At 44.4% G+C, this 13,866-nt stretch overlaps 1 protein-coding gene across 2 annotated transcripts in view; it reads left to right on the top strand.

Moving 5' to 3' along the window:
- ZFP64 (ZFP64 zinc finger protein) overlaps window positions 1–13,866 on the top strand; it is a 66,527-nt gene that overhangs the window by 35,479 nt on the left and 17,182 nt on the right. The window contains exon 1 of one of the 2 annotated variants that reach the window (XM_031687691.2): window positions 12,757–13,622. The exons of the other annotated variant lie outside the window; for it this stretch is intronic. Coding sequence (XP_031543551.2) covers window positions 13,517–13,622 — 106 coding nt within the window. The 5' untranslated portion in view covers window positions 12,757–13,516. Of the gene's footprint in view, window positions 1–12,756; window positions 13,623–13,866 lie in introns of those variants that run through there. 2 annotated transcript variants of the gene reach the window in all.

The raw sequence follows: 13,866 nt of genomic DNA, 5'->3' as shown, positions 1-13,866 counted from the left end.
TTTCCTTTCTAACTTTCCACGTGGCTCTTGAAAGTTCTTATGTATGTCTCTATTCTTTCTAAACTTTAGCAATTATCTTTAAATTAATTCCTCTAGCGCTAAATCAAATATCAGTATTAACCAGGCCCCAGTCTTCCATTAAAGAGTCTCCTGCTCCTAAGAGGAGGCCGTTGGACTCTTTCTACAACCCCCTCTCTCCGCATGCTGAGCTTTGCTGAGGTGGCTTGCAAGTTCATTTCCAGGCTTTCGTTGAGTGTCCTACAGTGTGTCTCTTACATTATAATTCCCAAATTGCCACCATCCATTTTGATTTAACCAAAAATTATAACATTCATTTTCCAGCATAGTTCCTTATGCTCTTTTCCCTCTATTTCATGTCTTCACTCTGATTTTATCCTTATTCCATTAATTTCTTACATATATTTCTCAGAAAGGGCACATAGATTGGTATTTCTTCTATCCTAGCAGACGAATGATACCTTTGGACAGAGGATTGTTTTCTCTTCAGTAATCTTTAAGTCCTGTTCTCGTGGAGATGGAAAGTTTGATACGGATTTGATCCAGTTCTCAGATGCCCTAGCTCCAGTGACCAGCAACATGGGGACAAAATGGCAGTGTTGCCAGGAAAAAAAACATAAATATGTGATACATTTTGATAAATAATTAAAATAAGCAAAAATGTGCCAGCAATGAATATATCTTAATGAAGCAGGCCTAGTTTTTAATCAGCTTATATATCTGTGACGATTATGACCTAAAAAAAAATGTTTTACACACTGCTAGAATGAGATACAGGTCACTTTTCAGTTAGAGTCCCAATTTTCTTTTATATTGATGCGATCTCTGCGAAGTCTCATTCACATAAATAAGGATACGGAAATAGAAAGTGTATTGTTACAGCAATGCTTCTCAATTGGTGTAATTCCTTCTGAGTTAAATACCAGAAAATCATACAAGGATCAACCATAATTAATTGGGTCCATTGTGTTAAAAGCAAAGAACTGAACCACCTGGAGTTTCTTTCCCAGTCGCGGGGCACTTACTTTCTCAGCACGGGCACCCTGAGTCACCTTCTGGGTGTATTCTTAGATGACCAGTTTTAGGGAGAAGTACACGTTAAAGCTGAGGACCTGAGAGTTGATGTCCTTAATCACGCCCATACACGTCTTGAGAAACCTTTGTATATTCTCAAAACACAAGAACCCCAATGGAAGGCCCTCGCCCCACAGCAGCAGCGCTCAGCAGACTTCTGTAAAGGAGCAGGCGGGAGACACTGTCAGCCCTGTGGGCCACGTGGTCTTCGCCGCGCCTCTCGCGCTCTGCTGTTGTAGCGTGAAAGTAGCCAGAGACAGTAGTGAAGGAGTGGGCACAGCTGTGTTCCGATCAAACCTTATGGATGGACGTTGACATCTGAACTTCATTTCAAGTGCCACAAACTATGATTTTTCTTTTGTCTAACCATTTAAACAAATGTGAAAACCATTTTTAGCTCATGGACCATACGAAAACGGGTGCATTGGGCCAGAATTTGCCACTCCTTGCCCTGGACCCTACACATGGTAGGCACGTAACTAATATGTATTAAATGAATGGCAAAGATGATTTTCAGTGATTAAAAAGCTAACATATGTTGACTCAGGGTCAGTAAGGCACTACCTAATAATCTCATGGAATGCTCCCAACAGCCCGTGAGGGAGGCACTATTATGACCCACACTGTGCAGGAAAAGATATCTCCCAACTCGGCCTGGTTGGGAATCACCTGGAAAACTTGTTTAAAACGCCTACAGCCACAGCACAGCTTTGGAAATTCCGATACAGTGCATCTGGGTGGGGGTGCCTGAGAATCTGTATTTTAAATCCAGCATCTCTGGTCTGGGACTTGTACATCCTCAGGAAACGCATCTCTCCACACACAAAGCACATTTACCTTTTTTTTTTTTAACACACAAAGATACATTTATTTGTATTTTTATTTGGATTCTTAGGATAGTCAAGATTTTTTGCAAATTGTCAGTAAAATAGTGCTTTTGAGTATTAAACCAGTCTCCCTCTGCTGTTGTTTTTTTTCAAAATGCTAGCTATAAAATTTTAAAATAATCAGTTGGTCATTATGTTTTTAATGCTGATTTTGTGGTTCTTATGCAGCAATGATAGTCATTTAGCTTGGGCTGTATTTTTCCGGTATTATCTTTCCCTGAGAGTTACTTCTGTTGAATTTTGAAGGTGGAATTGGGTGATATTTAGTTATTAGGAAAAGGGAGACTATAGGGCGAATGTTCTGAACACCATCAGCTGCTGCGGTTTTGCTAGTTGACTGGTCGATTCATTCCACGCACGAGTGTAGAACTTGTAACGGAGTCCACGGAACCCTGAGGACATGGGATTCTGTGATCCAGCCACTGCCTTACTGTCATGATGCCACTGTTTCTTGTCTTGTCATTTCTTCTACCAAAATTGTGGATCTTGAAGTCTGAGACTGATTCTAGCCTCTCCAACTCCCAGACAGAAGTGCTCAGTAAATGGTCATTGAACTCATTCATCCATTCATTCATTCAGTGTTTCTTGAGCACCTGCTATGTGCTGGCTGCAGTTCTGGAAACTTGGGAGGCATCAAGAGCAAACCGAGAGTGACCCTTGTCCTTGTGGAGTCTGCCTTTATGGTGTGGGGAAACAGACAGTACATGGAGAACGGGATCCACGGCACACAGTCCAGTGTCTCCGCAGGATGTGCGCTGGGGGGTGGGGGGTGGAGTTTGACATGGGGAGAGGGGTTGCAGTTGTACCTAGGGTGGTCGGGGAAGGCCTCCCTGAGGAGTTAGGACTGGAACAAAGACCAGAATGAGGGAAGGAGGGAGCCATGTGGCTATCAAGGAGAGAGTTCCCAGCAGAGGGAGCAGCCAATGCAAAAACCCTAAAACGGAAACCTGCCTGGGGTGTTTGAGGTTGATGTGGCCAGAGAAAGGTGAGCAAGGGAAAGAGGGGCAGGTAGAAAATGGGCTTGGGGGCAGTGTTGTTCTGTATGTTTTTTTGAATTCCACCATATTTTATAATAATTACTAAAACAATAGCAATGGTTGCATTCATTCAGCAAATACTAATTGCCAAAGGGGCATATGACAGTCTGACATGAGGCAGGGAGGGTCCTTGCCCTCTGGGAGCTCACACACTAATAAGGCAGGTGAGCAAATAAACATTTGTCGCAGCACATAAATGCTCTAACAGGGGACACAGCAAGACAACGGGGAACCCACATAACCCAGATTTGGGTGGCCCAGGGGAGGCTGCTCCTGGAAAGTCAAAATGATCATTGAAATCAGAGAACATGGAAGTGGGGGGTGAGCATTCTAAGGTGGACTAGAACACGTGAGGGTCTGAAGGAGAGAGGTTACTTATAATTGGAGCGTTTTTCTAGAAAGGAAAAGGTGCTCCTTGTGGAATATTAGATCCTGGGAGAGTTGTTTACTTCTGGAGAAGCAGCATCACATGTATACGTGTACATAAGATGATCATACAGTTCATCATCCAGCCTGGGACATCAAACTGGGACACCTTTGAGAGTGAGGTGGCACTAGTGATAATTACGCTGGGAGAGCAGGTGCAAGTCAGCTTCTAATACACCCTAACAGATGGGAGGCCCAGCCCAGAAGCTGTCAAGTAATGCCTTGCCCTAGTGGTAGAATACAGCAACACAATGCAGCAAGGCAAAGATCAGACTTTCATATCCGTGGGTCAGTTTTTTCAAGAAAAATAATGCCACATGCCACAGAGCTGATCAGAGTTTGGGTTCTGACCTAATGGTTTAGATATAAATATATTATTACTGTAAGTGTATCAAGTTTATCAATCTGTTTATTCTTTGCTGTGTGATTCTATTCCTGTTTTCAACATCAGGAGCTGTGACAGATTAGATTTTTGTTTCCAACTCGGCACTCTCTCCCTGGTGCAGAATCATACTTATCCATTGGTGTCATGGTGGGTAGGGTGGCTTCCTGGCCCCATTGACTTTGGGCAAAGCCATGTGATTTGTGTTGGCCAGTGGGAAGAGGGGTTTTAAATGTGCTGTACAATTTGGCTCATCCTCTTGCTCTCACGTGACCTGTCATGAGAAGAACATGCCCTGTGTAGCTAAAACCTGAAGGGGAAATGAGCAGACACATGGAGTTGACCTCAACCCAACCCAGCAGAGCCACAGTGACTTACAGGCCCATAAAGAAGACCATAAATATTTGTTATCGAAAGCCACTGAGATTTTGGGGTTGTTTGTTACACAGCAGAAACTAATGCAGGAGACTATTAGTGAAAAAACTCACTTTATGATCACCTACTGAATTGCCATATTCTGTGTTTAGCATTTATTTGAGTGAGTGAAATAATGTTTTCCCTACAATACCACTTTAAAATCACTTTCAGTGCAAGCATGATGAAAAAAGCCCCATCTTGTCTTGCACTTACATCCCAAAGAGAGAAGCTCTTTGGGGATCTATTGTCACTATCTGTGGACCCCAACTGGGCAGAACTGGGGGCCACATCAATGTAGAAGTCATGGCTTTAGACTCAGCCCTTGCACTTAGCAGAGAAGCCAGCTCAGATGTTTCCAGTCTAACAGTGCAAACCTTAGCACCCTTAAGCAGAAAGATGCCCCCCACCACCACCATGGGACCTCTCCTTCCTTCTGAGAGCTGGGTGGGTACCAGTGCTTTGGGGCTGGCCTTTGATTTCATCAGATAGGGAACTTTTTAAAGTAAAAACGTCCCAGCAATTTTTCTTCCTAAAACATTTCATACAGCAAAGTGGGGGGAAAGAAAAAGTTTGGTGAACACCCACATTCTTTCCACAAATATTCTATCATTAACATATTACTCTTTATGCTTTATCATATTTATCTGTCACTGCAGTATTTTTAATTGAAAAAGTAATACATGCAGAGAGTGAAAAAAATTTCAAACATTCCAAGAGGTATACGATGAAAAATTACTCTTTCCACACCGGATTCCCAGCTCCCTTCCCCAAAGGCAATCACGTGCTTACCATATGCTTGTATGTATAGTTTTAGTTTCTTCTTTTTCATTATTTCTTCTTAAAGGTCTTTGCTCAACATACTGTCTTGTACTTTGCCTTCCTTTTCTCACTCAGGGTTCATTCATGAACGTTTATTAAGTACCTACTATGCACCAGACATTTTTTCCGTACACCAGGCATCTTGAACGGGTGGAGCAGTTTGCTCCACCCACTCAGGGCTGAAGATTCAGAAATCATCCCATATCAACTCATGTGAAACTAGCTGATTCTTAAAGGGCCTTTTAAACTGGGGCTTAAGTGCCTCTGAGACTCAGGTGATAACAACAGAGGTATCTGCAGTACAAGATAATAAAAGTTCGCCCCCCAGGCTTGCAGGCGATCAGACACGGGAACCAACGTGTATTCGCTCTGGGAGTTCTTGGTATTTTCTCTGCTGTAAACGAGCTATTCCACATTTGTTTGGTCGTTTGGCTTCTTTTCTCTGTTCTGCACCTCACCCTCTATTCCCTGCGATTTACACACCTCATGGCTGCTCCTTCCGTAGGGTTTTTGCTTCCTCCTGACTTTAGGTAAGGGGAGTTCCTCTCCGCCCTTTCTCTACAGCTTGACCAGGTATTTTTACCACTGTCTTGGTTACATGTGACAGAAGACACATAAAACTACCAGAAGTAAGAAGACTTCCTGGACAGACACTAGGTCGTTTCCAAAATCTAAGAAAGAAACCCCAGGGTCAAGGCTGCTCCAGGGACCCTGAGACCTAAAGCAGGGAGATGCTCGTGTGTAGCCTCTTGTTTCATGATCACGTTCTTCACTGCTGGCCTTTGCTTGGCTTTATTCTTCCCCCTTGCAGGTGGTTTCTTCTGAAAATGGGAGAAAGATATAGTCACAGGCAACTCCAGCTTAACATCATCCCAATTCAGCAAACGCAGAGGGCAGTCCTTCTGTCTCTTTCCTTTGGTGTGTAAATACCCCAGGAGTGGTCAGGGAGCTACACTGGGTTACGTTGAGCCCACCCTGGCCAGAGCTGGACTTTGCACAAGCTATTCCCTCTGCCTGGAACCCTCTTCGCCTCACTTTTCTTTCTGCCTAAGACCTGCTCTTCCTATACATCTGAGGTTATGAATCTGCCTCTTGCAGGAAGCTTTGTCTGACCACTGTGTGAATCTTCATCACACTGTATGGCACTGCCTGTCTCTTTATTTTTCCTCTTGATTGCTCTGTGACTTCCTTAAGCCTTAGTGTTGCATTCCTAGAGGTTAGCATAGCACCTCACAACCAGTTGGAACCCAACTAATGTCTGGTAAACAAACGAAATGGTCATGGGACCAAGCCCTGTTGGAAAATGTCAGAGTCAAGGAGACTGTGTGCTGTAAGATATGAAAACACTAAAAGATCCTGAAATGACAGATGATCTGGGTGATTTCAATGTCACCAGAAAGAGATGAGAAACTCATTTTTCTCAAGAGCAGGTAAGAGAGCTGACCAACCCCGGTGTGCCACACTGTGCCCCGGGTCTAGAAGCTTAGGATTCCTATTCTTGGATAACATTCCTTTACAGTTCAGGAAATTCCAAACCTGGTGGGGTGGGGGTGGACCAGCAGTGAACTGGAGGTTGTTTTCACTGTAAATAGAAGTCCTGATCCACATTGTTGCTTATACAGTACCCTCCTCCTATATTTCATCTCATCATTTCAAATTCTAATCCATGAAGGGGAGGGGCTGGAGTGGAGGAGCAGAAAGGAAAGAGGAGGAATAACTGAGGATTTGTATTGTGGTTATTTCCACTTTCAACTAAGACTGCGCCCTACTGACTTGTTAGCTAGTTTTTTTTCTTTTCATTTTAATTTAAGAAGTTATAGATGCTGATGGGAATAGAAATTAATATAAGGCGGGGAGGGTATAGCTTAGTGATCGAGCACGTGCTTTGCCTGCATGAGGTCCTGGGTTCAATCCCCAGTACCTTCATTAAATAAACAGATAAATAAATAAATCTGATTACCTCCTCCTCAAAACAAACAAATTAACATAGCCACGTTGAAATATAGTTTGGCATTTCCTAGGAAAGTTGAACATAAGCGTATGCTATTCCTCCCACACTGCACTTCTCAAACTTACCATGTGTGCGAATCACCAGGGGGGATCTCGGTAAATGCAGATTCTGGGCGCAGAGGAGCTCACACACATGAGTCAGGAAACCTGTGCAAAAATGTTCACAGCTACATTGCTCTAATTACCAAATTGGAGATCAGCCATTGGCGGTGAAGGTGCAGATGAGGTGTGGTATCGTCACAGGGTGACAATGACTGAACTACAGCTGCCTGCAGCAACGGGTGGAATCTCACAGCCTTAAGAGGCAAGTGAAGGAAAATTAGCCATCCAGGTCAACAAGGGGCAACACTAAGCAACATGTTATTTAGGTGACAAAACTATTTTAAAGTAATTATTACACAAAATTAAAGACTGGAAGAAGGTGGTGGAAGGAAGGAGAAGCTGATGGGTGGAAACAGGCGAAGGGTTTCTTTAGTACTAGGAATGTTCGTTGGTGGTGGTTACCCAGGTATTTTAATTCCTTAAATTGCACATTTATGTTTTATATATTCTTTTTTGATTTTTTTACATAATCTAAACCTTTATTTTTATTTGGAGGGGCGGTAATTAGGTTTATTTATTTATTTGTTTGTTTTAAATGGAGGGGCTAGGAACTGAACCAAGGACCTCGTGCACGCTAAGCACGCACTCTACCACTGAGCTCTACCTTCCCCGCTGTTTTATACATTCTTGTATGTGTGCCAGATTTTATTTAAAATTTTGAAACTTAAAAGATTACAAAAAGGTATACGGCATGATGTCAGTCACTCAAACAACTGCGTCACAAATGCTGCTGTCATGTCCCCAGGGATAACCTGTCGGGCATTTAGGTCGTATCCCAAATGTTTTTGCTACAACAATGGTGTTGCAACATATTTGGACCTGCCCCCTTGTGCACATGTGGAGAAGAAAGGATGGAAATCAGCCCTTGTGGGTCATTGGCAGGGCACATTGAAAGACTGATGGCCGAACTGCCCCCCAAAGTGGCTGCAAACATTCATACTCCCACTGGCAATGCGGTAGAAACCTAATCTCCCTGCACTCTTACGAGCAGTCCGTGTTATCACCATTCCTACATCCTACTGATCTGGTAGGTGAAAGGAAAAAAGAGGAATTTATGGTTAATACTCATTCCTTTATAATTAGTGAGGCTGCAAATGCCTCTTATAGGTTTGTTGCCCAGAATCTGCATTTAACACGATCCCCAGGACACTCTTCTGCACATTAAAGTTTGAGAAGCACTGAAAATAAAACCTGCATTTTAACAAGGTCCCCAGTGATGCCCGCGCACAGTTTGAGACGTGCAGTGAGGGAGGAATGGCTGGATCACAGCATATGCTCACCTTTACCAATGTGTGTGTGTGTTTAATCTTTTCTATTCAGTCAGGATATAAAACAGGACTTCAATGTATTTTTAACTTGCATTTCTTTAATCATAAGTGAGCCTGGACATCTTTTTTCAAATTCTTAGCAGCCACATTCATCTTCTCTGGGAGCCAGCTAGTCACTGAATCTTCTTACTTTTCTTCAAACACACCAGAGCCGATCTCCCGAGAGCCTTTGCAGTTACTGTTTCCTCCCCCTGGAATGCTCCCTCCCTTCTTCCCAGGGCTGCCTGTTACATTCAGGTTTTAGCTCAAACGTCACTTCCAGCCAGACTCAGGTACTGCCCCCAGTACCACTCTTCATCACACCGCTCCATTTCACCTTGATTGCCGCACCCATCGCTATCTGAAATGACCTGTGTGTTCGTTCGTTCATTCATTCATTCAATCATTCCTTCATTCCTTCTCTGACTGCCCTGCCGGATCTTGCTCTGCCTATTCCTCCAGCCCCAGCACCTGGAACAGAGCGAGGCAATAGTCTGGGCTCAGATTATCATCAGATGAACAAAGAAGTGAATTATTGGCAGATGAAGAAATGAGCTTTGCTCCTGTCCAGCTTTACACCCCATTTGGGAATCATTTTTATCTGGATAAATATTTCTTCATTCATCCCTGTATCCACAGTGGAAAGTACTTAGTGATAATGACAGAAGTGAGGTGGCTTAGGAGAACACGACCCAGGCAGGGTGCTCACACACCCGCAGGAGGCCCAGGACAATCAGAGAGATGATGAAACTGTTATCTGTTTCTCTTAAGAAAGCAATTACTTGACCAATATTAAATGAGTAATACTTTATTATATTACTATATTAACTTATTATAATACTCGTTTAATATAGAGAGAGAAACGGGTATTTCTGGCATGGGAAATCTGCAGCTCAGAAGGGTTGGGTAAGATCAGCCCAGGCTTGTTTGCTTCCAATTTATTTCCACATAAAATAGAATATCTGTGCCGAGTTCATTGGAGCCACCAATTCTAGACGAGTGTTAGCTACGATTACAGATAACTGCCACTCTTACCCTGTTATTATTAGTGACTGTTAACATTCACAGAGCATTGCCTCTGTGGTAGACATTGCTCCGTGTACTTTACATATACGAATTCATTCATCCTCCCAACCACCCTGGCTGTCTTAGCATCGCCATTTTATTGATGAGAAAACTGGGGCACAGGGCAGCTTTCTCCAGGTCAATGGAAACAGAGCCCGGATTCTCACCCAGGCCAGTCCCAGTCCGTGTGCTTAGTAATTACGTCCTACTGCCTCTGGAATCTTTGTAATGCTTTGTAAGGAGATGTAGAGCAGCTAGGAGAATCTTCCATGTAACTCAAAGGAATACTTTATCTCTTGGCAAAATACTTATGTTATCAAAATTACAAATATTCTCCATTTTTCTTTTACGAAATGACAAGGGTTGAGAAGTTACTAACTTTCTCTGTGAAGGAAGGGGCCAACCTAACAACCATTAAAAATAAGTCAGGATAAAGGGGGAGGGTATAGCTCAAGTGGTAGAACACATGCTTAGCATGCACGAGGTCCTGGGTTCAATCCCCAGTACTGCCTCTAGAAATAAAATAAACCTAATTACCTCCTCCCCCCAAAAAGATAATATAATAATAAATAAATAAAATTTAAAAAATAAATCAGGATAAAGGTGATATGTATATAAAGAAGGTGAAAGTAACTAGTTTCCAAGAGAAACAGCCTATGGAGTACTTTGAAATGCATGTCTAGTTGATTCCCTTGTTAGGTGATTTTGTTGCTGAAAATAATGAAAAATTGTCACCTATAAAAATCTCTATCCACGTGTTTAAACTTAAAACAGAATTTCCTCATCTGTTTAAACATCTTCCAAATAAAGAGCTTCAGTGGGTTTGAAATCCACTTGTTAAAAATACAGTAATGCACCCTCTTCAGTTTAATTTGCCAAAGCCCCAGGTTGAGTAGCAGGGGCTCTCATGATGAACATTTCCAAGCTGGATTTCAAAGACAATGAACAGTCAGTGTGTATAAATGGTGGGCGGGGCTAAAAAGGGAGACTCCTGACTGACTACGCAGATATTTTGCTTTCATTTAGATCTACATACCCTGTGAGGGTTTCTTCCTTCAGTTTTTCAGTTACGACCCTTAAAATCAAGCCATTAAAACCAAACATGGTAATAAACTTAATTTAGGACCATAACTTCGAATGGCTGTATTGTAAAATATTAACATAATGCCTTCAAAAAAGGAATCAAGTTTTAATCAGCTGCTGTCATTATATTTGTGGAAAACATTGATCATTTTCATTTTGGGTTTTTTTTTTGAAATAATACATGCAGGGAAAATGCAAATCTAGAGCATGGTGAAATATCATTGTATTGTCAGTTTGATTGGCAAGAGTTAAGACAGCTGATAATACCCAGTTTGGGAAAGGTCGTGGCTCCGTGGCACCTCTGACCTTGCTGGGGGAAGTGAAAATTGGTGCCTCCACTGTAGCATTATTTCTCCTCTTCTTTTCTTTTGTATTATTTCTTACACAGTCACATATAATCCAACCAGTGTATACATTCATTTAAGAAGCTGACACTTGCTACAGAGGTCATAGATCATAGCTGCACTATGCACATAGCAAAGACTGGGAAACCACCCAAGTGCCCATCAACAGGAGGGCAGATGAATACACTGGTATTTTCACACCATGGAATATTACACATCAGTCAAGATGTGTGAACCGTGACAATCTGGATGATCTTAGCAATATGATAAATGGGGTGAGGGGAGCAATTCCTGGAAGATTACATATCTTTTCTATGAAGTTCTTTAAAAATTAAAATTGTTGAGGAGAAAGGGTATATAGCTCAGTGGTAAAATGCATGCTTAGCATGCATGAGGTCCTGGGTTCACTCTCCAGTACCTTCATTTGAAAAAAATAAAACTGCTATTTTTTTAGGAATACATGTAAGTGCACAAAAAAACCCAACTTTGCTTATAAGAAGCACCAAAGGAATGAAGTATGAAGGGTTTAGGTTGATCGCTATTAAATTGGGGAGAAATAAAGAAGGACATATGAGAAATGCAGGTTCTAGTTAAGGTCCTAGCTTGGGGCAGTGGGCTTCCTGGTACTATGTCGTAGCAAACCAAGGAACAAACAAGTAACCACATACAGGCGAGGGGTGGATCAGTGATGACAAAGGGGTCTTGCACCAAACATTGATTAATCCCATTGTGTACACCCAAGCTGAAGAAATGAGCTACAGAGGCGGCAAAAACAAACCCAGATACACACCTCAAGTAGGAAAAAGGGGTATCAGATGTCGCCCAACCTCTTGGCTGGGTGCATTTCCTCTTTTAACTTCCCCAGAGGCAACTACTGTCCCCTGATGACCCAGTATCCTTCTGAAACATTCCAAAAGGACACAGGTAAACACAAGCACACATGTATGTGTTGAAATGGCTTTACGTATATGTGTAGCTACACACCCCCTCCCCAGAGAAAACTATAAAAGTTGCTTTAAAAAAAATTCGCCTCGAAAAATTTAACCTCGAGTAACTTCACCTGGCATTACACAAACATCACTACCATCAATTCACAACTTGAAAATCAACGGGCAGTTTGAGGATAATAGCTCTGTTTTTGAGAAATATAAAAATGCTCATCTCGCAGGCAGTCCCCTAGGGTTTGTCAACGGGAACCTCACAGAAGGCGAATTACAGGACGCTGCGAAACCCCAAAGGGCCCGAGCAAGCCACAGCGAAAAACTCACCCGAGGCGCTGTCAGAAATACGGATTCCCAGGCCCCACCCCACGGGGTCAGAGCTGAACCTGGGTCTGTTTTAACCAAGGCCCACACGTGATTCTCAGGTTCGGGCAAGCTTGGGGCACACAGCCTTGCCTTAAGTAACTCCCCAACTTGAAGAAAGTAAACACCTGGGGCATGTAGGTGGCTTTCTTGCTCTCTGTTGGTTGTCGTTTACCTGGTGCAAGGAGGGGTCCCCCTCGGGTCTCATCAAGAGCCCAGCCAGTCTGAGCACGAACGCCAATTAGCTCAACCCCCGGAGGACCACGCCTCAGTCACCTGCTGGGCGGGGCCCTCGCCCCTGTTGGCCCCGAGGCTTCATCTGTGTGGTCTCAGACCCCGGGCGCCAGAATCCCGGAGCCGCGGCGCGGCTGGGCGGGGGGGAGCGCGAGGGAGACGCTGCTTAGCAGTACAGATTCCTGGGCCCCGCCGCCTGAAGCCAGAACTTTCGGAATCTGCATTTTTAACCAGCTCTTCCAGGACCAGTGGTTCACTCTGCAATTGGAGACACTCTAGTCTCATTTAAATTTTAAATTCGAATATGCAGCCACGAGTGGAAGTCGTGCTTCTCAACCTTGGCTGCACATCAGAATAACCTGGAGAGCTTTTTAAAATATATATATCCCAGTGCCAAAGTTTCAGTCCAGATCAATTAAGTCAGAATCTAAAAGCGCAGCCCGCGCAGCAGCCGCCGCGACGGCACCACCTGGGAGCTCGTTAGAAATACAGACGCTCAGGCCCCACCCCAGACCCACTGAGGCAGAATCTGCATTTTAACGAGATCCCCAGTGATTCGTGCGCACATTAAAGTTGGAGGAGAGCAGTGCTTCTAAAATTTTAATGGGCAAACGAATCACCTGGGGATCTCGTTAAAATGCAGACACGGTTTCTCAAACTTTAATGTGCATGCGAATCACCTGGGGAGCTTGTTAAAATGCAGATTCTGATTCAGCGGGGCTAGGGTGGAGCCCGAGAGTCTGCATTTCTAACAAGCTCCCAGGTGGTGCGGGCTGCCCGGGTGCGGACCACGCTTCCCCTGGAGTCCTGAGGCCTTGGCTCTGGTCCAATCGGCCGTCAGGGCGCCTGATAAATCGCCCTGCTCCGCTGAAGAGCCGAATTGCCGGGACATGCGCGCTCTGGCCGAGGCGGGGTGGTGGGGGGTGTAATTTCCGAACTCCGGGAATTGGTTGTGTGAGGCCGGCCGGCCACTCGTAGGGACGCGCCGGAGCCCGGATCCTCACGCCATGTCGCGGCGCAAGCAGGCCAATCCCCAGCACTTCAGCTCCGAGGAGCCGCAGCCTGAACGCCAGGAGTTCGCCGAGGCGGCCCCGGAGGTGGTGGGGGAGCCGGGTGAGTAGCGCTGCGGACGCCCGACCCAGGGCTGGAGGCAGTTTCTCGGTCGTTCCCCAGACCCGCGCCGGTGCGAGGCCCCCGCCACCGGGCGTGGAAGGGTGGGTGCAGCTTCCAACTCGAGTTCTGGGGCTCCGACCTCGCTACCCCCCGCCTTTGTAAATTACACACCCTCTCCTTGTAAATTCACCCTCCTTGGGTAAATTACGTCGCTCCCTGCGTGGATTCCTGCTGCCACTCCCCC

This window comes from Vicugna pacos, chromosome 19 (assembly GCF_048564905.1).
Source record: "Vicugna pacos chromosome 19, VicPac4, whole genome shotgun sequence".
In the NCBI taxonomy this organism is placed as follows: domain Eukaryota; kingdom Metazoa; phylum Chordata; class Mammalia; order Artiodactyla; family Camelidae; genus Vicugna; species Vicugna pacos.
This window is presented reverse-complemented; position numbering and strand designations above follow the sequence as displayed.